This window comes from Oryzias latipes, chromosome 17, assembly GCF_053564925.1.
Source record: "Oryzias latipes strain Hd-rR chromosome 17, Olatipes_Hd-rR_3.1".
Classification (NCBI taxonomy): Eukaryota; Metazoa; Chordata; class Actinopteri; order Beloniformes; family Adrianichthyidae; genus Oryzias; species Oryzias latipes.
Window position 1 is genome coordinate 16,325,657 of NC_136253.1, and position 26,037 is coordinate 16,351,693.

At 39.1% G+C, this 26,037-nt stretch overlaps 1 long non-coding RNA gene, 1 pseudogene and 1 gene segment (V, D, J or C); 1 reads left to right on the forward strand and 2 right to left on the reverse strand.

The window, feature by feature from the left end:
• The first annotated feature begins 236 nt into the window (after nucleotides 1–236).
• Nucleotides 237–5,346, forward strand: LOC111949124 (T cell receptor alpha variable 18-like). The segment is given in 2 exon segments: nucleotides 237–401; nucleotides 4,939–5,346. Coding segments are annotated over 2 exon segments (399 nt in total).
• A 4,541-nt stretch (nucleotides 5,347–9,887) lies between these two features.
• LOC144986742 (uncharacterized) lies at nucleotides 9,888–11,059 on the reverse strand. Its single transcript, XR_013650599.1, has 2 exons — nucleotides 10,919–11,059; nucleotides 9,888–10,052 (listed from the first exon to the last, which is right to left on the reverse strand). It is a non-coding gene; the product is annotated as an uncharacterized LOC144986742 (long non-coding RNA).
• A 12,914-nt stretch (nucleotides 11,060–23,973) lies between these two features.
• Nucleotides 23,974–25,657, reverse strand: LOC101175435 (AKT-interacting protein pseudogene; annotated as a pseudogene).
• Between the last annotated feature and the right edge of the window lie 380 nt (nucleotides 25,658–26,037).

Genomic DNA, 26,037 nt, shown 5'->3' on the forward strand with positions numbered 1-26,037 from the left:
ACAACAAACTTTTCACCTATCAGATGACAAAAATAAAACCACAGAGTTGGAGGTGTTTGACTGATGAATCCACCCAGCTCAGAGTTCAACTATCTCAGTGGAGAATTCTTTATTCAGAATAGACATGTAAACGTCTAAAGTCTTTGAGTTTCAATCAATGAAGAACATCCAACCTTTAAGCAGACTGTTAACCAGGAGGAAGAGGAGCTGAGAGAAGAGGAAGAACAGATGAAAGGAGGGAGAGATTGAGGGAGGAGCTGAGCTGTTAGTGAACTATAGAAGAGACACAAACTTCCACTTTCATCACAGTTCAAGACACAAAAGCCAAACATCAGCTTCATCCAACATGCTGTCTGTGCAGACATCTGTGTTCACTCTGCTGCTTCTAGTCATTGGAACAGGTTGATGGGATTCTTTCAAAGATCCATTTCAGCATTTGATGTTTGTCCATCACTGATCTGACTTCTCTCTTCCTTTAGATGTCAGCTGTGAAGAACTCACTGCAGTCAAGAAGGAAGAGTCCACTTTGGAAGGAACTTCCGCACTCTGTCCTACAAATATCCCAAACTGTCAACTGGGGATTATTTCTACTGGTGTTGACAATTTCCTGGAAAAAGTCTAGAATTTATGATCTCTCATTCTTCTTCAGGAACAAAAGGAAATGACAAAGTCAACGGACTGAAAATTCAAGTTCAAAACAAACAGATAGATCTGCAGATCTCCTCTGCTGCAGTGACAGACTATGCTGTGTACTACTGTGCTCTGCAGCCCACAGTGGCAGAAAACAACAAAACTCTGTACAATATTTAACAGTCTGGAAGTGCAATAAAAGTTTCGTGCAATACATGTATGTAAGGTGTATACATGTATTTATCCATAGTTCCACATATTTTCAGTTATCTATTTTATTATACTTTGTATGTAACTTTATTTTTATTATTACTCAAGCAGCTGGATAGCACCAGTAATTGCGTTGTAAAAAGCCTCTTGTGTACAATGATAATAAGGATTCTGATTCTGAAAAACCTGCAGAGAAAAATCAATACTCCACAACATCCACTAGAGGGCGTCACACACTGTGAAAGCACTGATGGTTGAGTCAATGGTTAATGAAAAATAAAACAGAGAAATGAAGCACTAAAGATCAGAGACTGAGCTGCTGTGGAACTAAACTCTTTGATTGGTTGAGATGAACTGAAAAAGATCTCATTGGCCCCGCCCACTCAACTTCACATCATCCAGTGATAGTATTTCTTCCTCATGGTGCTGCAGTGAAAGAACAGAGTTCATCTGCTGTCTGTGTAGCTTCAAGAACTCCAAAGACATGTTGCTTTACCTCTTTTTACTTCTATCTCACATTCTAGGTGAGTTTAAGAACAGAGATTCAAGTTTGCTTGAAGCTGCTGCATCAACTCATCATCTCATTCATCTAATGGCTTCATTTTCTCCACTTTTTCCAGGACTCACAGCTGGAGACTCAATCTCTCCTGATCAGGATCAACTTACAGGAACTGAAGGGAAATTTGTTACAATAGAATGTAACTATCAGACAAATAGCAGTGATATAATTCTTCACTGGTACAAACATAATTTTGACCTTCAGGATCCTCAGTTTATTCTCTGGAAAGGAGCAAAAAGCTGCAGCAACCATGAAAATATTCCAGATAAACGATATGAATCAGACACAACAGACACATCAACTGAACTGATCATCACAAATTTAACCCTGGCAGACACAGCTCTCTACTACTGTGTTCTAGACACAGCACAGTGATCCATAGTGTAGAAGAGGCTGTACAAAAACCTAAAGACAGATATGGGACTACTCTTCAAAGAGGAGGGAAGTGGTTTTCAAAGCACAGCTTCATATCAGATGGATTCTCTTCATTCCTGTTTGATCAGAATCTTTGTGGTTACAGCTGCCGATGAGACACTGTGGGAGGATTCACATGAGCAGATGATCCACATCAACCACTAAAATCATGGGGAAATGTCATAAATGTTATGTACACTATCACAATCCATTATTACAAATAAAAACAATCAGATTTTTCATGTTAGTTGTAATTATTATTGTAGCATTCCTGCTTCACTCTGAGGGCCAAGAGGTAATCCAGTTTCCACGTCTTTTATGTAACTCTTTAACACCAGAGCTTGAGCTATAGTGTTTACATTCTTCCGACTAACGTAACTCTTTCAAATTTGATCAAATTTACAATATATGACTTTATTTACATCCATCGCAGTGGTAGCGTTTAAAGGGGTCATATTTGATAAAGAATTTGATTTTACTTAAATAAAGAAACTTTATTTAATCATTTGTCTCTTAAGGACACCACCTTCCTCAGTGGAAGAACAAATTACTAAATGAGTATTTATCAATCTTATCTTAAAGAGTGTTTAAAGAGTAATTTTTGTTATTAATGTCAAAAATTCAGGAACTAAATTATCCTCTGAAGAGACTGATTCACTAAGAAAAACAAGAAGGACTGATATTTATCGCTCAAGGTCTTTTGCTTTCAACTCACAAACAAGTTGGGAACACATTGGCGTTTTGCATCACACATTCATGATGACATCATGGGTTGTGTCTGGCCTGGACATCTTAAAGAACAAAGACAGCTTACAAATAATAACCAGAACTTTTTATTTTTTTTTAATATATGCATGAACTACATTAATATAAATCTGTAAAAACTCAAATGTCCTCGGTCTAAAGCAGGGGTGCTCACACTTTTTTGGGGTGTGAGCTACTTTTGAATCGACGATGTCTTGAAGATCTACCTATAAAATATGCATATATATATATATATATATATATATATATATATATATATATATATATATAATATTATTAGTAAATGTTTGTTAGTTATGTTTATTAGGTACATGTTTATCTGATCATTATTGTTTATGTACTGATGATTAAAAACTACACAGTGAGATTACACAAAGATACTTTTGTATTAACATATCAGGCGTTTTGTTACAAAGACGGAAAGCAGCCACCATCGTATTTCATGCTCTGCTGTAAACGGTGCAATAGGGGGAGCATGGCATTTAAGGCGCTGCTGGCTCCGTACGAAGTGCGTGCCTCAGACAAAACAGATTCCTAAATGAGCTCGTATTTATCGGGCGAGAACTGCAGAGCTGATAGCAGGAAGAGAAATGCGGGGCGGCTTCAATAAACACTCCGGTTGTCCGGAGAGGTCTGCTGCCCATAGCTGCCGGGGACGTGATGTGCCGCGGGGCAGAAAACGACTTTCTGATGACAGAGAGTTTGCGCTCAGTGAATTTAAACACGCGTCTGCAGTGACGTATGTGTCAGAGGATGTCAGCTTGGCCATTCTGCATGTCAATCAAGTCCCGTACTTCTCTGTGAGGATTTAGATTGGCTGGTGGATTTTTAAGAAGTACTTTTTTTTTTAATCTTCTCTGTCCCGCGATCTACCCTCATGTCCTTGAAGATCGACCGGTCGATCGCGATCGAGGTAATGAACGCCCCTGCTAAAGGTATATGTAACCCTTGTGCTATCCTAGACACTTTAACATTGGGAGTTGGGTCATCTAGACCAGTGTTTTTCAACTGTCTCCACCAATCATTGGATTCTTAATCACATGTCATCAGTCTGACCAATCAGAAGTGGTTAAAGTCTTAACTTCCTTGTTCCAATTTAGCTCAAAAAATCGCTCAGTTCTAACAAAAATACCAGCCAAAGCTCTTCTTAAGCGGTGTAGCTTTCCACAGAATCCGGGATCAGACCGCAAAATTAGCAAACAAAACAATGAAGCTCAGAGACGCTGGTCTTTCTGCCCTTTTGCGGCAGTTTTCACACTACATCTCCCATGATGCATTGGGTTTAAGTGACAGCCCCTCAGCGTACAATGAGTCGTTCTTGTTAAACATCTTGAAATCACAACGAACAAACAGTTTGTAAATTTTCTAAGTTGACTTTTATGTCATCTTTTAGAAAAAAACAGCTCCAACTTCCTGCTTTTTCTGCCACAATTATCCAAAAATGCACGTGAGATCATGGAAGGACTGTGGATCAATACAGACTATGAGTTTCTGCTTTTTTTTTTTTTGGATGCTGGTGTGCCGCGGGATTTTTGTTAAGGTTAAAGTGTGCCTGAGAACACGTCAATGTAAGGGTGGGGTCATCTAAGATAGCACAAGGGTTAAACAAGTGATTTGAAGAAATTCTTTTAGGTAATTTGGAGTTTGTTTCCGTGAGTCTTCTATTGTGCTTGAGAAGTGTTGGAGGTTCACAAGCCCCAGTAGAACAGAACTGACAGTATTGACCAGTGTTGATTTCTAAGACGCTGGTGCCCCAGCAGATCACCCACATGATGGCTGATTCCACCACAAAGAAATTTAAACTGACTGAAAGAAAATGAAAAGATACTTAAAAATATGAAGTCAGACATTGCTTTGGAGTTGTGTTCCTCTGCAAATAAAAAAAAAAAACATAAAAACACCCCAAAAACAAGGTTCAAGTGATACCACAGAGTTGGAGGTGTTTGACCAATATATCCATAAGAAGGTCAGAGTTCAACTAGTTTAATGGAGAAGTCTTTATATAGAAAATACTTGAGAACTTCTAAAGTCTTTGAGTTTCCATCAATGGAAATCATCCAAACTTTAAGCAGACGGTTAACCAAGAGAAAGAAGAGCAGAGAGGAGAGGAAGAACAGAGGGAGAGATTGAGGGAGGAGCTGAGCTGTTAGTGAACTATAGAAGAGACACAAACTTCCACTTTCAACACAGCTCAACACACAAAAGCCAAACATCAGCTTCATCCAACATGCTGTCTGTGCAGACATCTGTGTTCACTCTGCTGATTCTAGTCATTGGAACAGGTTGATGGGATTCTTTCAAAGATCCATTTCAGCATTTGATGTTTGTCCACCACTGATCTGACTTCTCTCTTCCTTTAGATGTCAGCTGTGAAGAACTCACTGCAGTCAAGAAGGAAGAGTCCACTTTGGAAGGAACTTCTGTCACTCTGTCCTACAAATACTCTGCATCAGGAGTTGCAGCAGATTATTTCTTCTGGTATCGACAGTTTCCAGGAAAACCTCCAGAGTTCCTGATCTCTCATTTAAGAACAGGAGCATCAATGTCAAATCCAGTTCCTGGAGTTTCTGTTAATGTAATAAAAGAGAAACAAATGGATCTGCAGATCTCCTCTGCTGCAGTGACAGACTCTGCTGTGTACTACTGTGCTCTGAGGCCCACAGTGACAGGAAACAACAAAACGCCGTTCAAAAACCTCCAGTGACAACAGAAACTCCCACAATATCCACTAGAGGGCACTCTGATTCTTGTAAAAATGTTTTACTACCAGAAACAGACTGGTCCTACTGAAAAACCTTGAGGAGCTTTCTTACACACTTACTATGTTAACCATTGTGCTATCTAAGATGACCCCACCCTTACATTGACGTGTTCTCCCTACCATGACAAAGGTGGATAAAGGTGGAAAGATTTCATGTAATCCATGGACACCAGTGAAGATCACTAATCATTGAAGAAAAAAGGTTCAGAGCACTGTCTAGTGGGTCTAGATGACCCAACTCCCAACATTAAAGTGCCTGGGATAGCACAAGGGTTACAAAGGTACATGAAGGAGATGAAGGAGAGCCTGAAGGAGAACAATCTGAAGGAGTTCTAGAGACGTCTGAGGATGATTACAGGAGTGGATAGACCAAATGATCTGTAGAAATGAACCTCCACCACAAGTGTCTCTCCTTTACAACACACTTCATCCATGCTCTTGCAAAAGCCCAACACTATTAACATTTTAGTTCACAGCAAATCAGGTCAAGGGACGTGCCAGTTTTGGATTCAGGGGAGAGTTATCAATGTCATATGGGGGGGGGGGATTTGATAAAAAAAATCACGTATTGACATTTGCACCAAACATTGATTTGCTAACCCCACTCACTTACATATAAATACTACAGGTACGTATTAGTTTAGCAGTGAATGTGTGAATGCGAGTGAGATTATTCTTTCATAAATTAAGATTGCGTTATTTCCGTTATCCTTTCCCAGTAACACAAGCATTTCACATTTCTATTTCTTCTGTAAAACGTGCTTTGTTAAAGGATTTAATCTATTTTTAAACCAATGCTGAAAAATCCAGACAATGTTTGTTTTACAATATTTTATGCATGAACACTCTATAACACAGATACGTTATAATTCTTTTAATGAAGGATACAGATGTTGGAATTCTCATAAAAGTTTTATTAGGTTTACTGCATATGATTTGACACAGATAATGACTTTCATGGCACGCTGGCCTTTTTTGTTCCATGCCGATGCAATATTGAAGTCTGGCCAACAGATGTCACTAATTTTAGCATCTCAATTACTTCACAGCACAGAAACATTTTTACTTAATATTTGGTTCAGTTGTTAGAAAAGATTTGGTTTGTCCATCGTATTTCCTCAGTTTTCTAATAATTGCTCCAATAGTTGATCTCTTCAAGAGCAAGAGTCTTGCTTATTGTAGATTGGCTCAATGTGTCCCGGTCCCGTTGGAGAGGTGGCAGTCTGACTAAAGGCGTGAACAGGTGTCTTGTATGCAGATAACCAGTTCAAACAGGTTTCATTAATACAGATGACAACTGGAGGATAGAATATTGTCTTAAAGATGTCTGTCTGTAGGAACTAGATACTAATTTTCTGCACAATTATACAAATAAATTCTTAAAAACATCATACAATGCGATTTCTTGGATGTTTCTCAAAGTTGAAGTGTACCTATGATGGATATTAAAGACTTCTATCATCGTTTTTAATTGGAATGATTGATCTTTTTTGCCCCACTGTTGGAAGACAAAACATTTACTTCACTGGCAGAGTCTATCAAAAGCACTATTATTTATTTATCTTTGGTTTGCAGACCTGATTTATCTTTGAATTTTTAAAAAGGGAATATTCGATTTTTATCCGTTTTCTTACTGTTCATGACCTCCAGATGAAGAAGCCACCACGATTCCCCTTAAAGTCCCACCCCAACCATCTTTTGATCTATTTTAAAAGGGTTCCCAGTGGTATTTTAATCATAATTATGCCATTTTTAGCAGAAAAGAAAAGCCTGTGGTGTTTTCTAAGACAGAGATAAAAAATCACCTCTGAGTTGTGGCTGGGACTCTTGTCACCAAGCAACTTTCAACCTTTCCCCTCCCGCAGAGCGAAGCAGGGAGCTTATCACCCGCCCAGTGTATTTTCTACATCACAAATAAGCACTTTTTCAGACGGCATTTCTTTTTCTGCTCCTGATTCAGGATTTGAATAAAGTAATACTCAGAAATGTAATTTTGAGCTCAATTTTCTTTATAAAATCACTTCAATATCAGAATGCCACAAAAAACATTTTTATCACAGTGTGTCTTGAAGAATCCACATTCTTCATAGCTTCATCAGAGCTTCGGTCAGTGGAACCCTTGTTTACTACCACAGGCTGATGGTTTATGTGTTCTGAGAAAATCCCAGAGATGAAAAAACATTACTAAAATTTATGAGCGGTGCAACAGACAGGAAGTGAGTCTTATGCAGTTTCAGGGTTTGTGAAATGTAAAAACATAAGACGCCAGTAAGACCCACCTTTTCACCGAAATACTGAACCTCATTAAACATATCAAATATTAAATATTTAACATGTCAAAGTTACATATTGAATCTATGAAAAGAGCTGTGGTCTTTGCTCAGATCTCCTCCCGGTTCCACACCTTAGTCTCCACTGACGTCACAGAGTCCCAACAACAAAACTGCAACACATCAAACAGCTTAGAGGCTACATCTCTGCTCCAAAGGTTAGGGTTAGGGGTTAGGGATGTTATTCTTCATTTTAAAGTATCTTCATCATTTTAAAGGATCATCTTCATACTGCAACGTTATAGAGTTTACTGACTAAATTATCACATGGGGAGGGGGGGGGGGGGGGGGGGCTTGTGACCACATTATATTGATGGGAGGGAAAAACAAAAATCATCAAAGCAGAGTCCAAAACATCAGTTTCGTCAGATCTGCAGTTAGAAAGAGTCTATGTTCTGAATTCTGTGTAATGCAATTAAAATCCTTGATGAAATCATGCTGATGCTAACGGTCCCCTTAACTCTTAAGTCGTGTCCAAATTACTTCACTACAGACTATATAGTGTACTATATAGCGCGTTCGCCATTTGTAGTGCTGTCCGCATCTACAATTTCAACGAGTGCCCTAGAAATTTCCCACACATAGCCATAGTCTGCAAAGAGGAACTCTGACGTCCAGCTGCTGCTGGATTGTTGAGTTTTCTGCCCACAGAAACCCATTAGAGACAGACGACCAGCAGAACCAACAGTCCAGTGAACTGCAATGGCTCTCTTCAGCTGACCAGGGGTCCCGTTTGTGTCTTTAGAGGAAACCAGAGCTTTGACATCCCATCTGGTTACCTCTCAACAGGAACAACAAATCTCCGGTCACACATTTTACAAGAATAAGCTTTCTTTGCTTTTCATGTGGCGTGTTAAGTTACTGCTTGGAATGACTCCTCCCCCTCAGCTCTCACAGGTAAACGGTTTCTGGTCGGTGTGGATTCTCATGTGACATACCACCTGACCGCTCTGGCTGAACGTTTTTTTGCAGACTTTGCAAGAATATGGCCTCTCCCCGGTGTGAATTCGAAAGTACTGCAACATGTCCCCTTTGTGACTGAAACTTTTGCCACAGATGGGGCAAGGAAAGGGCCTCTCTCCGGTGTGAGTCCTCATGTGGCGCAACAAGTTACTGCTCTGAACAAACTGCTTCCCACATAACTGGCAGCAGTAGGGTTTTTCACCCGTGTGGATTCTCATGTGGACTTTCAGGTTCCCACGCTGACTGAAGTTCTTCCCACAGACTTTGCAAGAGTTTGGATTGTCAGGTGGTTCCCCTCTACGAAAACCTCTGTGTTTTCTCAGTGTGGAGAAATGAGTTGTGATCCTGCTGGGACTCCTCCATGCTGACCTCTCACCTGCATCCATCTCTGGCAGAGGAGACTCTTCTGCATTTATGTTCCAACAGACACTTCTTCTCCATCTTCCTGCAGCTTCAGTCGATTCAAAGTCTTCCAGCTTGACTTGCTGTATTTCTCGGCTCTCAGAGAGCAGCAGCTGCTCAGAAGTTGGTTCTGCTGCATGAAGGCTTCTTTCCTCAGAGGATGACGGGAATATAAAGGTTTCAGATTCCGGCTTCAGTTCAGGCTGAACCCCTTCCTCTTCTGTGCAGAGCTCTTTCTGCTCCTCTTTGATGTGTGGAGACTTAAAGAGATGCTCCTCAGAAAGAAGCTCCTCCTCCTCCTCCTTACAAACAGGAAGCTGCTGGAGATCTGCAGGAACAAACAGATACGATGAGATCATTTCATTTTCAAGTTTGGAAATGTTTTTTTTTCATAAGCAGCCCCCCTCCCGTGTCCCCACCATTCAGGTCAAAATTAGTAGACATTGAGACAGATTATACAGATGTGTATACACCAAAAAACCTAACATAGCTATGTGTGCGTCATACAAAAAAAGGTTACCATGGTGATTCCTCCCTGACTAGAAATACTTTACTGAACCTTTGCTCTGTCCCCCTCCCACTAATTGTGAGACAAAGCTACATTCTGATGTCAGCCAATGATCTGATGACCTTTTGCTGCTGACTTCTCTGCCTACGTAGACACGCACACTGCAGACGTGCACACAGACATGCATGAGCATGACAGTCTTGTGCACACAAAACCCTGTCTCAGTAATGTACAGGCACTTGATGAACATCACTGATTCCTAGAAATGAAAAAGCAAATCAAAGAATAAAACCTTTTTAACATATCTAAGGTTTTGCAGACATAAACAGATGGCAACATTCATGGTTTTGTTCATTCACTGCAACAGAACTGCTTTTGTTTCCTCCTGCTGTTCTGGGACCTGTGGAGGTTCTGCTTCCTTCTGGTTCTGGCTGCAGCTCCTCTCCTGGTTAAAGAGCTGCTGGTCAGCGACAGTCTTTTTCTGCTTCCACGTGTGTTTCTGTTGGAGGTCTGCAGCAGAAACACAACATTCAGCTTCAAAGGAGAAGAAATAATCCACATTCTGATGTGTGGACAGAAACAAACTGAAAATCAGAAACAATCAGACATAAATGACAATCGTTTCAGAAACTTCCACACAGAATGCATTTCTTTAAAGAATCAACAATCTGTGTGTCTTCTTAGGAAAGACAGCAGCTTCATCTGAACAGTGGCTGCTGTTTTCTTCTGTATCGGTTTCCATGGAGACTCACTCACTAGAGGATGATTTTTCAGGAACCACAGCTGATTTTGTTACTGCATCACTGCAGCTCATCAATGACTCATTTATGGAAAGCAGAGCGCTGCTGCTTCACATCGATTGTTTACATAAACGCACAGATAAGATCACAGACTCACTTCCCCACAAAAACACAAATTTGACACGACGCTGAAGTTGGCTTCCGATTCACAGCTTCCGATTCGCAAGGGCACTAAAGGAACATTCCACTGCATTTTTCGCACTAAGATAACATAAAACCGGGTACTTTTCAAAAACCGCTGGACCTAAACTGCTCAAACCTGGATTAAATTATGCATTAGATACTAAAGAACATATTAAACACAGTTTCTGATCAGTGAAACCTTCTTCTGATTTGTGAAAATGTGAACTAGAAGGATTTTTATCGCGTTTTACGCAGAGTCCACCTTAGACCAGGTCCTGTTCAAAAACCGCTGGACCTGGACTGCTCAAACCTGGATTTAATTATGCATTAGATAGTAGAGAACACATCAATCAAACCCAGTTTCTGATTTGTGAAACTTTCCTCTGATTTGTGAAACCTTCCTCTGATTTGTGAAAATGTGAAATAGGTTGATGTTTATCGCATTTTACGCACTGAGTCCACCTTATGATGGTTTTTTCAAACTGTCTGAAGATTTCTTCAGCAGCAGCAGTGAGTCGCTCGCTGATAAACTCTCTCAGAAACTGAACTGAAGACATCGCTGCTGCAGCTGCAACTCTATTCAGCGGAGAATCCACAACACAGCCGCCTGCAGGCTCACACATGCTAAGGTAAGCTAAATTAACTTCCGGGTGACACAAGAACGACTTCCGGCAAAATAAACCTTTATTTAATCCTTTATGACAATTAATACTACTCTAAATGTTAATGCCATTAAAACACGCAATTCATTGTATAAAATCATCTCTTAAAAGCAAAATAAGGAAAAATAATACATTTTAATTTTAATATAGTGATATCCAATGAGTTACGTCGCTAGAGGAGACATCACGTGGTTCCACATGGGAGGAGAGCACCGCCATCTTGGTGAAGTTAAGTTACTGCTGCAGTGAATGCATTTGAACACAATTTTTGCATAATGCCAGTTCATTGTGCGGGTTTCAACTGCCAAAATCAGATAAATGAGTCTATGAAGGAGGTAGATGTAACATTTCACAGGTAAGTATTTTAATTTTTTTTTCTTTTAAGGCTGCATGGGGCTTCATTAATAGAACACATGTTGATATGCATGATGCTGCAGGGCTATTATCAACATGCTGCATGATGTACATTTATTTTGCTGTCAATATAAATGTACATTTTATTTTGCTAAACCTTTATACAGCATACTAGGCTATTATAGTAATATAGATTTATACATTTCTGACTCAGTGACTGAACTTTTCTTGCAGGTATCCAATGGATTCAGACTTAGGGAAAAAGTGGATCTTAGCTATCAACGAGTTTTTTTAGGGTAAATCTATTGTTCACTTTTGGACTTCTTTTGAATATTATAATAATAATAATAATAATAATAATAATAATTATTATTATTATTATTATTATTATTATTATTATTATTATTATTATTATTATTATTATTATTATTATTAATAATAATAATAATAATAATAATAATATAATTATTTTTATTATTATTTATTGACTTATTATTTATTGTTTGTATTGACTTACTATTGATTTATTATTATTATTATTACTATTATTATTATTATTATTATTATCATTGACTTATCGTTGGGTTTTTTATAAATAATTTAAATTACATGTCAAAGAGGTCTAAAACTTCTAAATGTTTAGAAAATTAATTTTAAAAATTCTTTCTAATATTTATTTTTATTTGTAAGAAGTCCTGCAACAATGCATTTTCATTCAAGTTTGAGCTTTTAAGGCTGACTGTTTCTCTTCTTTGACAACAATAAATGATGTATCTATATATATATTATATACAGAAAATATAATATATTTATATATATGTATGAATATATTTAAATCTAAAAATATATACAGTTCATAAAAGCTACTTAGACACCACTAAAATCAATAGAAATCAATGTCATGTGGGCGTCGTCGACCTCACCAAGATGGCGTCGCGCTCCGCCACCGTCGGCCAGGCTTCTAAAGCGGGCGTGTCTCCTCTAGTGATATAACTCATTGGTGATATCATCTAAGTTGGGCCATTTGTGGTTACAGTAATCGCTTGGGAAACTGAGAAAAAACAATGTTTAACATATGATTGAGTTCCTAAAAACATTTAATTTAATTTTTTATGTTTTTTGTGTTGCATTTATGGGATAAAACTATTATTGTTAAAAGCCTACAGCTGTTGAAACATCAGCTGTCCTGTATTTTTTAGATGAGCCCCATTTAGGTAAAATGGGCCAACTGATCAGCTAAAATGCACTACTCAAACAGAAACAGTCCTGTTTCAGAATAAAATCAAATTATATTAAGGAGCAACAACATAGAACGTTACAATAAAATTCATTCAATGGTACAAAACATGTCAAATGCAGGCCTATCTATTTGGCAACAACATAGTAATACTGGTTTAATGAAGATGTATGAGACACAAGTGAGAATGAAAGTGTGTGCGTGTTTGTAGGCTTATAAAAGCTTAACAACCTCACAACAGGTTTTAAAAGAGGATATAAATGACATATTTATATATGAATGCTTTTAAATAAGCTGAGCTGTCAAAATATTTGATGAAACTCAATTCATTACATGGCTCATTTTAGCTGAGTGTGGCTCAATTTACATGAACACATGGAGGTAACATAAGTCACTTACAAAAAAAGCTTTTTCATTAAAAAAACATGTATTTTTTTTTTTTTTTTCTAGAGAGAGAGAGAGAGAAAAAAAAATAGAAAAAAAAAAAAAAAAAAAAAACATGTATTTATTTAAACATTAATGTTAAATCTGATGAAAGGCATCAGCAAAAGTATTTTACGTCATTATTTATGCTTTTTCTTTTTGACTTACCAACCTTATCCCAGTAAAATTTTCTGGTGCAGTTTTACTATGAGGCTTTGCACCACTCACCATAGCAACCATAGACCAATCAAATCAACTGTTACATGTCAAGTACTGTCGTGGTAACAGTTTGAATTTATTTACATTCGACGGTTTTAACTTTTAAAGAGCTGAGATCATCCAACCTTACGTGGCCAATTTTACCTGATGGCTCAATTTAGCTGATCTAAATTATAGAAACATTTAATCTACATCAATATAGGAACTACAAGAACCATAAACAAACATAATGAGTATAAGTACAACTATAAATATTTATTGTAGACCATGGAGGTTTGCTGTATGAAGTATCCTAACTGAATAAGTCTTCAGACTAAACACTTTAAGTTGACAAAATACAGATAGTATATAAAAACTCAACTTTACGTATACTGCCTCAATTTTAGCATAGACTAAGTATATTTGTAGTACACTTCAAATTGAACACTTTTTACCAAAATAAACCAAAGAAGTTTTAGATATTGTTGTAAATTTAGTGGTACTTTGAAATGAAACTAAATTGCTCTATAAGGGCTAAGTCATTATCAACTAAAATAATTAACTGAAATAAAAGAAAATGGTAGCAGAACCGCAATGAGGGTGAAACAGGGAGATCACTGCCCCCCCCCCCCCCCCCAACGCATTACCAAGAAGCATAGGAGGAGCTTAGGAGAACATGAAGCTTCATGTTGGAGCTGAAGAGCTGCTGTGTTCTCTCTGTTCTTCATTCAGTACCAGTGAAAAGAATGTTGCTGCTTCTCATCTGGATGATGATGGTCTCCTTTCAAACTGGTAAGTCATCAAAAGATGCAGATGGAAAAGGAGATGATGGACAGGAGGAACATCTGGAGATGTTTGAACTGATTTACTTTGAGATGATGACAGTCAGATTAAAGATTAGAATCCAAATGTCATGATGAAATCTATCTTTGTTGTTTCCAGGATCCTCTGAGGATTTACTGAAACCATTGAAAGATGAACTGATGGCTTTGGAAGGAGACACTGTCACTCTCTCCTGCAAATATTCTGGTTCTGTCTATAATGTTCAGTGGTACCAACAGAAGTCCAGTTCATCTCCCCAGTTCATCATCTCTGACCTTTTAGAAGAAACAGAGAACGTTTCAGTGAAACATGACAAAGAGAAACAGGAGTTTCATCTGCAGATCTCCTCTGCTGCAGTGACAGACTCTGCTGTGTACTACTGTGCTGTGACGCCCACAGTGACAGGAAACAACAAAACTCTGTACAAAAACCTGCAGTGAAAACACAATACTACACAACATCCACTAGAGGGCGTCAACACAAAGACAGCAGAGACATAAAGCAGTAAAGATTAGATACAGAACTGCTGTGGAAGAACTAAACTCTTTGAATAGTTGAGATGAACTGAAAAAGAGCTCATTGGCCCCGCCCACTGATCTTCACATCATCCAGTCACATTATTTCTTCTTTATTGTGCTGCAGTTGAAGAACAGAGTTCATCTGCTGTCTGTGTGTCTTCAAGAACTCCAAAGACATGTTGCTTTACCTCTTTTTGCTTCTATCTCACATTCTAGGTGAGTTTAGGAACAGAGATTCAAGTTTGCTTGAAGCTGCTGCATCAACTCATCATCTCATTCATCTAATGGCTTCATTTTCTCCACTTTTTCCAGGACTCACAGCTGGAGATTCAATCTCTCCTGATCAGGATCAACTTACAGGAACTGAAGGAAAATCTGTTACAATGAAATGTAACTATGAGACAAGTAGCAGCTATCCTTCTCTTTACTGGTACAAACATGATTCTTACCTTCAGGCTCCTCAGTTTATTCTCTGGAAAAGAGCAAAAGGTTACACAGAGGAAAATATTCCAGATAAACGATATGAATCCAGAACAACAGACACATCAACTGAACTGATCATCAGAAAGTTAACCCTGGCAGACACAGCTCTCTACTACTGTGCTCTAGATACAGCACAGTGATCCAAAGTGTAGAAGAGGCTGTACAAAAACCTGAAGACAGATATGGAACTACTCTTCAAAGAGGAGGGAAGTGGTTTTCAAAGCACAGCTTCATATCAGATGGATTCTGTTCATTCCTGTTTGATCAGAGTCTCTGTGGTTACAGCTGCTAATGAAACACTGTGGGAGGATTCACATGAGCAGATGATCCACATCAACCACTAAAATTATGTTAAAAAGCAATAAATTTCATTTATAGTAATAAAGTCCATCATTTAAAATTAATTTCATGTTTTATGCTACTTATAATAACTTTTTAGTGTCCCTCCCTCACTCTGAGACCCCAAGACGTGAACCAGTTTACATTTCTTTTATGTAACTCCGTTTCACTTCAGCTTTAGCTTCAATGTTTACATTCTAATAGTTTCCATAAAAATTGACCCCATATTTCTGTTTGGTGCATCCATCGTAGCTCTAGAACATAGAACATTTAGTGACAACAGAAGCCCAGCAGAAAACCAGCTCAAGCTCAGAACACTACAATATTTATCTGCACATTTACTGAATTTGTTTCACTAACATTTAGGCAAACGACTAACTTCAAAATAATTCCAAACCGCAAATAAACAAAACCTGCTGGTGAATAGATTGAAGACCCAGCTCACTAATGTGTTCATGTCTTTATTGGGGCAGGGAAACTGGCAGGTCTTCATCACTCAGGACATCATCCTCACTCTGTGAGATCAAACTAAGGATGTCTTCAGCTCTGCTGATTACAGAGAGAGACATGAGAATAAAAACCAGTGGCGCCACCAGGTGTCTGCCAGGGGTAGCTGTGGCCACCCCACTAGCCACTATAAACTGTGGTAGCATCAGTTATCCATTTCATCCCAAATGCACAGCCAGTAGGCTGCAAGTCCCTCTGATCATCTTAACCGGCCCACACCCCCTCCCCTCTCTGCTGCCTTTGCGTGCACAGACATCTTTAGCTAAAGACGAGGTGCGGGATGCAGAACACGAATAAGACGGTAAGGCTGATCTTCCTTCGGGGTTCACTTCCGCATAGGAACCCTCAGAGCCTCCAGAGCTGGTTCAACCAAAGAACCAGTCTCAGTTCTTCAAGGGGAACTTTCTTTCTTATTTTTTCCTTAACTCCAAAACGGCGACTGACCACGTGTGTATGCGATCCACACCCTCACATGCGCTGTTCCCCCTCCCTTCCAACATCGCGCAAGCCCTGGTTTCAGCACACACACATCCATGAACACTACATTTCTTTTCACACCTGTTAAATGTTTTCTGTGGTGTCTTTTAACAATCTGTTTATTGTACTTTTGATCACCTGATCTATATTGTACTCAAATACACCACAGCATCAGCGATGGTGGATGTGCAATTACATTTATTGTAGTACATTGAAAAGGATGTCCCCCATCACATGCGCCTCGCATTTCATGGTGCTATTGGAGGACTGGTGTGTTAGGGCAGTATTTTGATGTGGTTTTGACCTGTTTCCTCATAGTTACCTAAAGTCCTTAGTTGATGCTTGTGTATGTCAATTTTCAGAGAATGAAGAGAAAGTCTACATATATTTTTTTTAGAGGAAAAGTACAACAGAAGGAGCTAAAAAGATGGCAGGGGAGCAACACAGGAGTAGGGAGAAGGAGGAAGATGAGACAGGGCAGCATGATCCACAGCCAGTATAAATCACAGAAGATAATGAGGAAGACAAACATGAGACGGCGTCAGACGAAGGACAGTCAGCATCATTGGTCAGAGAAACAAGGCAGAACTCAGCAAAAACGAAGGCTCGACCTGTTCCTGGACCAACAGGTGATGTTAGAATTATGTTACCCTAATAATACAACATGTTTATTTGCCTTAATAGAAATGTCTACAGATATAATGAATAATTACCATGGAAGGGTATTACTAATGTGAAGAAACTGGAGATTCTAAACAGGACTGTAAAATAGGTAAATTAGGCTGATTCGTTCCTTTCAGCTTCCTGCACACAGAAATGAATGAATAACGACTCAGAGACAAAACTTAGCTTCAGTGAAGATTTACTCCGCACAAGAGGCACAAATTTGTACGAAGGGTTACAGACAGATGAACAGGGTTGCTGCATCAAAGTCTGAACAACGGAGCTCAAAGTCTGAACATAGAAAACAGGAAAATGGGCTTGGTATATAAGCCCTGCATTTGCATATTCAGAAGGTTTTCCAATGCACAACAATGTGAAAATCACACCCAAAGACTGTTGCAGGCTAGGTGCTTGAAGGTCAGAGAGCTTAAAGTTTCAGATCTCTCTGAGGTTATCACAGACATCTGCCGAGACACCAGTACATCAGCACACACAAAGATGAAGGGGAGGATACTGAAGGAATGCAGGGTTTATATAACAAGCCCATCTCTGAGCTCCTTGGTTCGGACTTTGAATGCACCATGTTCATCTGTGTGTCCCCTTCGTGTTTGTGCAAAGTAAAACCTCCACAAAAGATAAGTTTTGTCTCTCAGTCATTATTCATTCATTTCTGTGTGCAGGAAACTGAATGGAACGAACCACCTAATTTACCTATTTTACAGTCCTGTTTAAAATCTCCAGTTTCCTCACATTTGTGTATGTTATTATTATTATTTCAGAACAACTGATTTGACTCTTTGTTCATTATAGATATATCTCCTAGAGCCGAATACCCCAAGCAGACACACCTAAGCATGAAATCTAAACACAATAAATCAACATATATCAGCAGGCATTTAACTTTCTGTTAGTTTTCGAAAGGCTGTTTTTCTACATTTAGTAGAATGGATTTTAAAAATTTGGCTCATTATGTTTGTGTGCTACCCCCAGGATTTAAATTGGCCCCCTACCGGCCACCCCCAAGAAAATCTTCTGGAGGCGCCACTGATGAAAACCCGTGGTTAATGATAATCAGATGAACAACAACGTGTGAATCATGGCCTCTGACGTCTTATCCTTCTCAATGTGCTGAACAACAAAATCTTCTGTTAGTGATGCTGGAACGACTAGAAATCAGAATAAAGATTTTTGTTTAGCAGTTTTATTAAACTACTCAAGTTGAAGATATGATGTAACAGATGTTTTTCTTTACGATTAGGTCTTTGTTTGGATGTTAGAGATGTACGTTATGTATGAGAGTAACTGTTTGGAGAAAGATGTTTGACTTTTTGTTCTAAAAAAAAACTTGAAAATGTTTTTTTTTTCTTTGACTTTATGTGAAGCTGCATGGCTAGACAGGTTTTGAAACAATGTCAACTTCAAGTGGGGTTTTCTGATTATTTTGATGACTTTTAAAGTCAACATACATAATGACATGGGTTTTATTACTTTAAAAATTCATGCAAAGACAAAATTTCAGTTTTTACATTAAGATAAACAGTGGGGAAAAAAAGTATTACGTATGCCACCAATTGTTCAAGATCTCCCAATTAAAAAGATGAGAGAGGCCTGGAATTTTCCTCATAACTATACCTCAACTATGAATTTAATGCACTGCTTCTCATCTCTTTAACCCTTGTGCTATCCTATGACCCCCCCCCCCCCTTACATTGGCGTGTTATTCCTACCATGACAAAGGTGGATAAAGGTGGAAAGATTTCATGTTATCCATGGACACCAGTGAAGATCACAAATCATTGAAGAAAAAGGTTCAGAGCACTGTCTAGTGGGTCTAGATGACCCAACTCCCAACATTAAAGTGCCTAGGATAGCACAAGGGGTTAAGAGTGAGAACTTGCACAATTGTTGGCGGACTTAATACTTTTTTGCCCCAATGTAAACGTCTGTGCGTCAGAGCAAACCCAAATGAAGAGATGCGTTTCTCCTCCGCACCACAGCGCGAGGTGGATCAGCCTACCGGCGGAGGGATAACAGTCCTAAGTTGCTACAGCTCCTCCTTAAAAAAAAACTTTCGGACACCACTACAGCTTAAATTTTAGAAAAAAGGAAGAGCCAGAGAGGTAGGGGGTGAATTTAGAGTTGGCCGTTGAGAGGAGGATCAGTTATTAAGGTTTTTAGGTGTAATGAAAAAAAACATATACGATTTTGGTGTCAGTGTGGGGGCTGGAAAGGACAGGGTTTGAGGTAGATAATTCGCCACTACGACTCCTAAAGGGATCAATAGAAAGGCAAATAATTATTAGTTTTTGGGGAAAAAAAGCTTTGTGCTTTCTCCACTGCTGCTGTCACCTTCTATTTTCTATCAGAGGGCGACATTGTGAAGTGGGCGGGGCTCTCCTTCGGCTCTGTGTTCGGCTCTATGTTCAACATTTAGTCTATAAGAAGTGGTGCTGTGAAGAGAACAAGTGTCAGAGTGAATGTTGAACATCAGCTAGTTTCTCCTGTTGATTCAAACCTTGTTGTACAGATGGAACATTGGCTGTGGATTCTTCTTGCTGCTCTTTTCTTTGGTAAGACACAAACATCAACATGTTTCCTCTCCAAACATTTCAACACATTACTGAGCTGTACATTAAGAGCTGTAAAAGCTGCTGATTGTTGTCCTTTGATAAATCATCTTTATTGATTCATCTCTTCCTCTGCATGTTCTGTTCTTCCTCAGAGTGTAAAGGAGAAGACAAAGTGATCCAACCAGGAGGAGAAGTCATTGCTGCTGAAGGAGACTCTCTCACACTCAACTGTACCTTTGAGACCATTTATACTCCACATTTGTTTTGGTACAGAAGAGAAAAAAAAGGCACCATAAACTATATTTTGCGGCGCCACAGTTATGGAAAAAATGAAAATGCTCCAGAGTTCAAGGAAGACAGATTTGATGCTGAACTCAAAGACAAATCAGTTCCTCTGAAGATCCAGAAGCTTCATGTGTCTGACTCTGCTGTGTACTACTGTGCTCTGAAGCCCACAGTGACAGGAAACAGTAAAACTCTGTACAAAAACCTGCAGAACAAAGACAACTCCACACTACACAACATCCACTAGAGGGCATCACACACTGTGAAAACATTGATTGTTCAGTCATTTATGACAATAACAACAAAGAAATTTAGCAGTAAAGATCAGAGACAGAGCTGCTGTGGAAGCACTAAACATTTTGATTGGTTAAGTAAAGCTGTAAAAGAGCTCATTGGCTCCGCCCACTGAACTTCACATCATCCAGTGACATTATTTCTTCCTCATAGTGCTGCAGTTGAAGAACAGAGTTCATCTGCTGTCTGTGTTTCTTTAAGAACTACAAAGACATGTTGTCAAATCATCCAGTGACATTATTACTTCCTCATTGTGCGCCAACCACTATCTGATTTCGTCTTTAATACCTCCTCATTTGTGGCCACGAATTAAAAATTTGAAGGAACAATTTATTCATTTTGTTTTTAGTTTAGGGCTCCGCAGATGTTATCAACAGAAAAATGAAGCAGTTAAGATCAGGGACAGAGCTGCTGTGGAAGCACTAAACATTTTGATTGGTTAAGTAAAGCTGTAAAAGAGCTCATTGGCTCCGCCCACTGAACTTCACATCATCCAGTCATATTATTTCTTCCTCATTGTGCTGCAGTCGAAGAACAGAGTTCATCTGCTGTCTGTGTGGCTTCAAGAACTCCAAAGACATGTTGCTTTACCTCTTTTTGCTTCTATCTCACATTCTAGGTGAGTTTAAGAACAGAGATTCAAGTTTGCTTGAAGCTGCTGCATCAACTCATCTTCTCATTCATCTAATGCAGTGCTTCTCAATTATTTTTTGCCAGGCCGCCCCTAGGAAAAGAAAATGTTTCGCGCCCCCCCTGACAGACAGACAGACAGACAGAACAGACAATAGGAACCGAATAGTGGACCAGATTATTTTCCAAGCACTGAGCCGCTGTCACCGCTGCCCCCACGTTAAATTTGCGCACCGGACAAACCTGTGCCTAAAACCGCCACCACCGCGCGCCCCCCCTGGCATCGCTTCGTGCCCCCCCCTGGGGGCGCGCCCCACTATTTGAGAAGCACTGATCTAATGCCTTCATTTTCTCCACTTTTCCAGGGCTCACAGATGGAGACACAATCTCTCCTGATCAAGATCAAATTACAGGAACTGAAGGAAAATCTGTTACAACGAAATGTAACTATCAGTCTGATGAGAGCTATGTAACTCTTCACTGGTACAAACATGATTCTGACCTTCAGGCTCCTCAATTTATTCTGTTGAAAGGAGCAAAAGCTTCCACAAATGAACTTATTTCAGATAAACGATATGGATCCAGAACAACAGACACATCAACTGAACTGACCATTAGAGATCTAAACCTAGCAGACACAGCTCTCTACTACTGTGTTCTAGAGAGACCACAGTGATCCAAAGTGTAGAAGAGGCTGTACAAAAACCTGAAGACAGATATGGGACTACTCTTCAAAGAGGAGGGAAGTGGTTTTCAAAGCACAGCTTCATATCAGATGGATTCTGTTCATTCCCTTTTTAATCAGATCTTTGTGGTTACAGCTGCTAATGAAACACTGTGGGAGGATTCACATGAGCAGATGATCCACATCAACCACTAAAATTATGTTATAAATGTATGTTAGGGGAAGCAGTCTAAGCAAAGATGCCCAGTCTTCCCTCGCCCCGGCCACTTCCTGAATGTTATGTACAATATTAAAGTCCTTTATTATAAAAAAAGATCTCATATTTTATGCTCGTTATAATTATCATTTAGCGTCCCTCCCTTACTCTGAGGCCAGAGACGTGATCCAGTTTACATTTGCTTTATGTAACTCCTTTACAGCTCAGCTTTAGCTCAAGTCTGTCATGGTTTGGGTTCCTTTCTCTTGCTTTCCGTCTTGTTTCAGTCATGTTTGAGTTCTGTTTCCTGTTTTATGTTGAAAGGTTTCCTGTTTTGTCATGCTCTTGCGTTTTACTTCCTTGGTCCCAATCTCTCCTGATCATGTTCACCTGTGTCTTGTCTGTCCTGTCTGTATTTAAGTCTTGTCTCCTCCTTACTTTTGTGCTGGTCCATTATCGTCTCTTCCCTTCTGCCATGTGTTCATGTTTTGCCCACAGTGAGTTTAGTTTTGTTTTTGTGCTCTGCAGCACTTTTTGTTATTTTGATCAAAACCTTGCCCTGGAACCGTGTGCCTCCATCTCTGCAATTTGTGTCCATCATGCTCCCCACCTGACAAAGTGTTTGCATTCTTTGCTCTTCGATCGTTGATGCAATTATTGTAATTAATTATGAAGGGCATTATGAAGGGCCGTTCAGTTTAAACAAGCACAACAGAATAGCTTTAAAAGTCTCAATTTCCCTTAATACTGACCAGTCGCCGCCCATTTTCATCATTCAGATGACACCTGGACCCCATGGCCCAAACCTTGATAACAGGGCGGAATGACAGGCCTCAAGGCTAATGTTTCTGTTCAGTGCATCCATCATAGCTCCAGAACATAGATTTAGTGACAGCAGTAGCCCAACAGACAGCCAGCTCAAACTCGGTACACTACAATATTTATCTGCACATTTAATACATTTGTTTCACTAACACGTATGCAGGTGTCTAACTTCAAAAAAATTCCAGGCCTCAGTTAAACAAGACCTGCTGGTGAATGGATTGAAGCATGTAGACTTGCAGCTCAGAAATGTGTTCATGTCTTTCTTGGGGCAGAGAGACTGGCAGGTCTTCATCCTTCAGAACATCATCACTCTGTGAGAGAAAAATAACAATGTCTTCAGTTCTGCAGTTTACAGAGATGCAGACATGAGAATGGAAACCATTGTTAATGACAGTCAGATGAACAACAACATGTGTGAATTGTGGCCTGAAGGGTCTGCACAAGCTGCAGCAAATCTAATGGCATTCTATCCTTGTCATTGTGCTGAAAAACAGATCTTCTGTTAGTGACTAAAAACCAGAATTAAGTTTTTTTTCTTTTCTGGCAATTTTATTAAACTACTCAGGTGAAGATACTATGTAATGTGTGTTTTTCTTTACGATTAGGTCTTTTTTTGGTTTGTTTAATGTATGTAATCCAAAGATCGAATGTTCAATGTGAGACCACATACTCTTAAATAGGCAACTGATTGGTCAGTTTATAACTTTTTTTTTTTGAATAGAATTTATTTAAAATACATTTCAGTTGCTTAGATAATCATGGAATTAAATCATTAAAAATTTCCCTCCACAACTTAAGACAGAAATCTCACAATAGAAGTTTGCCCCATAGCCTCAAACTGCTCAGTTATCCAAGGAAAACTGTAAACGTTCCCAAGTAAACGGCGAAAAAGAAAAAAACACAAAAAAAGGAAAAAAATGTTAATAAAAAGAAAAGAACATTATCACAGCATCCATTATTTGCACATACATTTTTAATAAAACAATAGGTAAAGCATTTAAAATGACTTAAACTAAAAACAATACAAGCTTACCTAAATAATTTTAAATTTAAAACTTGTCTCCTCTCCTTTATATATATATTCCTTTATATATATATATATATATATATATATATATATATATATATATATATATATATATATATATTTATTTATTTATTTATTTATTTATTTATAACTTTAGAAACTAAATAAAATAGTTTGTGATGCGATACAAATAAACAACTGCTTGATTGTGAACTTTAATGGTAGGTGAAGTGGCTACTGCTTTTTACTCATACCACGGATTCATCGTTCTTTCTGAGCGGCAACAAAATGCTGCGTCTAGACATCCATCACATAATCAGGTCATCTTTAACCAAACTTAAATCCCTCTCTATGCCAATGTTACCGTGATGATGTACCAATTCCCCTTTTCTTGGTCCAAATTTCCTTCCAGATATGCCTAAAACCCTTTCAGAGTTATCAAATAAAGGGGAATTTAAAGTAAGTGCAGCTTCTTTACACAAACTCCTGTTAAACCACGCTTGCATCTCCCTCTAGTGGTTGCTGTGTGAACAGCACAGGTTCAGTTCTGTGGTGGACTGTCATCTTTGCTGAAGGGCTGAGTTGAACCAGGTTTCACCCGCGACAAACCAGACACCTGCATTCCCTTGTGCTGCTGCTCCTCCGGACGTCTTTTGTATGCAAACATCCTTTCCTTTGCTTCTTCATGAACAGCCGGATTCCACGGAGAAAAACTTATTGCGTAAGGATCATCGATCTTAGGCTGGTCAAAAAGATGACTGTTGCATAGCTTCACACTATCCACCACTTTGCTTTTGAATAACTGCACATCTTTTTCATACAGGACAGCAGCTTCTGGGTTCAGCGGCTCGGCAGTGTTGATCTTGTAAAAAACCGTGCGTGCATACATCGAGACCTGCCAGATGTGGTTGTGATTCCGTCTCCATTTGGTAAAAGCTCTTCTGACATCAATGTTCTCCAGATACCAGGTCCACCAGTGGATGAAAGACTGGGATGTCAAATACTAGTTTGGGGCACTGTCCGTCTGGATAGTTGTCAGGAATATACACCGTGAATTTGAAGACCCCATCCTGGTACAGACCGTGTCGGATGAATATGACTCCAAACCACATTAAAGCAGACTTGTACGATGGCTGAACGTAAATTCCAGGGAGTTTCTGCTTAATCACGAGTGTAAACTCAGCCAGAAGGGAGTACTCCAAATAAAAAGGCCCGTTGGAAGCATGCTCCAAAAAGGATTACTGGTCATTAGTCAGTCATGGAATAAGACTGATGCCTTTTTTTTTCCCCAAGAAAGCAAGCTGTGTCAGGGCCATCCGCTTCTTTACCTTAAAATATGAAAAAAAAATCTTTTCAACGTATATGTGCACCCATTTTCACTTCATTTTCAAAGAAAACCCCTCATCAGCTCGAAGCTCCTGTAGATGTTATTGTAGATTGCAGCAGGCTAATGTCTGCTAGCTAAATAACTTCTCTGCTAGCTAAATAACTCAGTTTATAACTTGAATAACTTTCAATAAAGTAAAAATATAATGAAAAAAATAGGGTTGGAAAAACATGTTAAAAAAAAGTAGCAGAGTAAGAAGGGTGATTCTGACAAATATAATGACTGAATAATAGCTGTTTTTCTTTTTTAAAGAAGTCTATGGGATTTTGGCTTCTTAGAGCCAGTGACCCCTTCCCCCTATTTGGAATGCAAGGGGGGAAGAGTCACTTGGTCCAATTCTCATATACAGTCAAAGTGTCTTTGGGCAGGTCCCTAAACCCCAACTTGCTTCTGGTGTTTACAGGTTGGTGCTAACGTGTGTGTGAATTTACGTTTGAATGAGACTGTGACTGTAAAGTGCTAAACAAGTATGCACCTTTTACTATTTTTCTATTCATCTCTCCTGACATGAATCATACCTTACAGAGGGGTCCAAGGTGGGTCCACTGACTTCGATCATGCCCTGGATCCCGGAGTGAGCCTTTATGACTTTGTTGAGAACATCATTCATTTCTGACAGAATGAGTTGCTCTTTTTGGATGTAGCACATATCCTTTTTTCTGCACTGAGAGGCCTTTTTCCACTGTGCCCCACACCATGCTTTACTATGTCACAACAGGTATAGCCCTACAGCCCCCTTGTCTGTTTGGCGCTCTTTGAGGAGGTGACTAAGATGGGTTTCACCCCTGTGCAGCAATGTGCCACGAGAGACTGAACGTTAACTGTGGCAACTTAATTGTGGTAAGATGCAACTGCACAAAAGCACAATCCATTGATTTCATGTTTTGGTTCCAAGTCTGGGTAGATAGAAGGTTTTGTTGGGATCATAACCCAGAGTAAACCAAAGCAAAATCCGTCGCGCAAATCACAAACAGAACTTTCATACTGGAT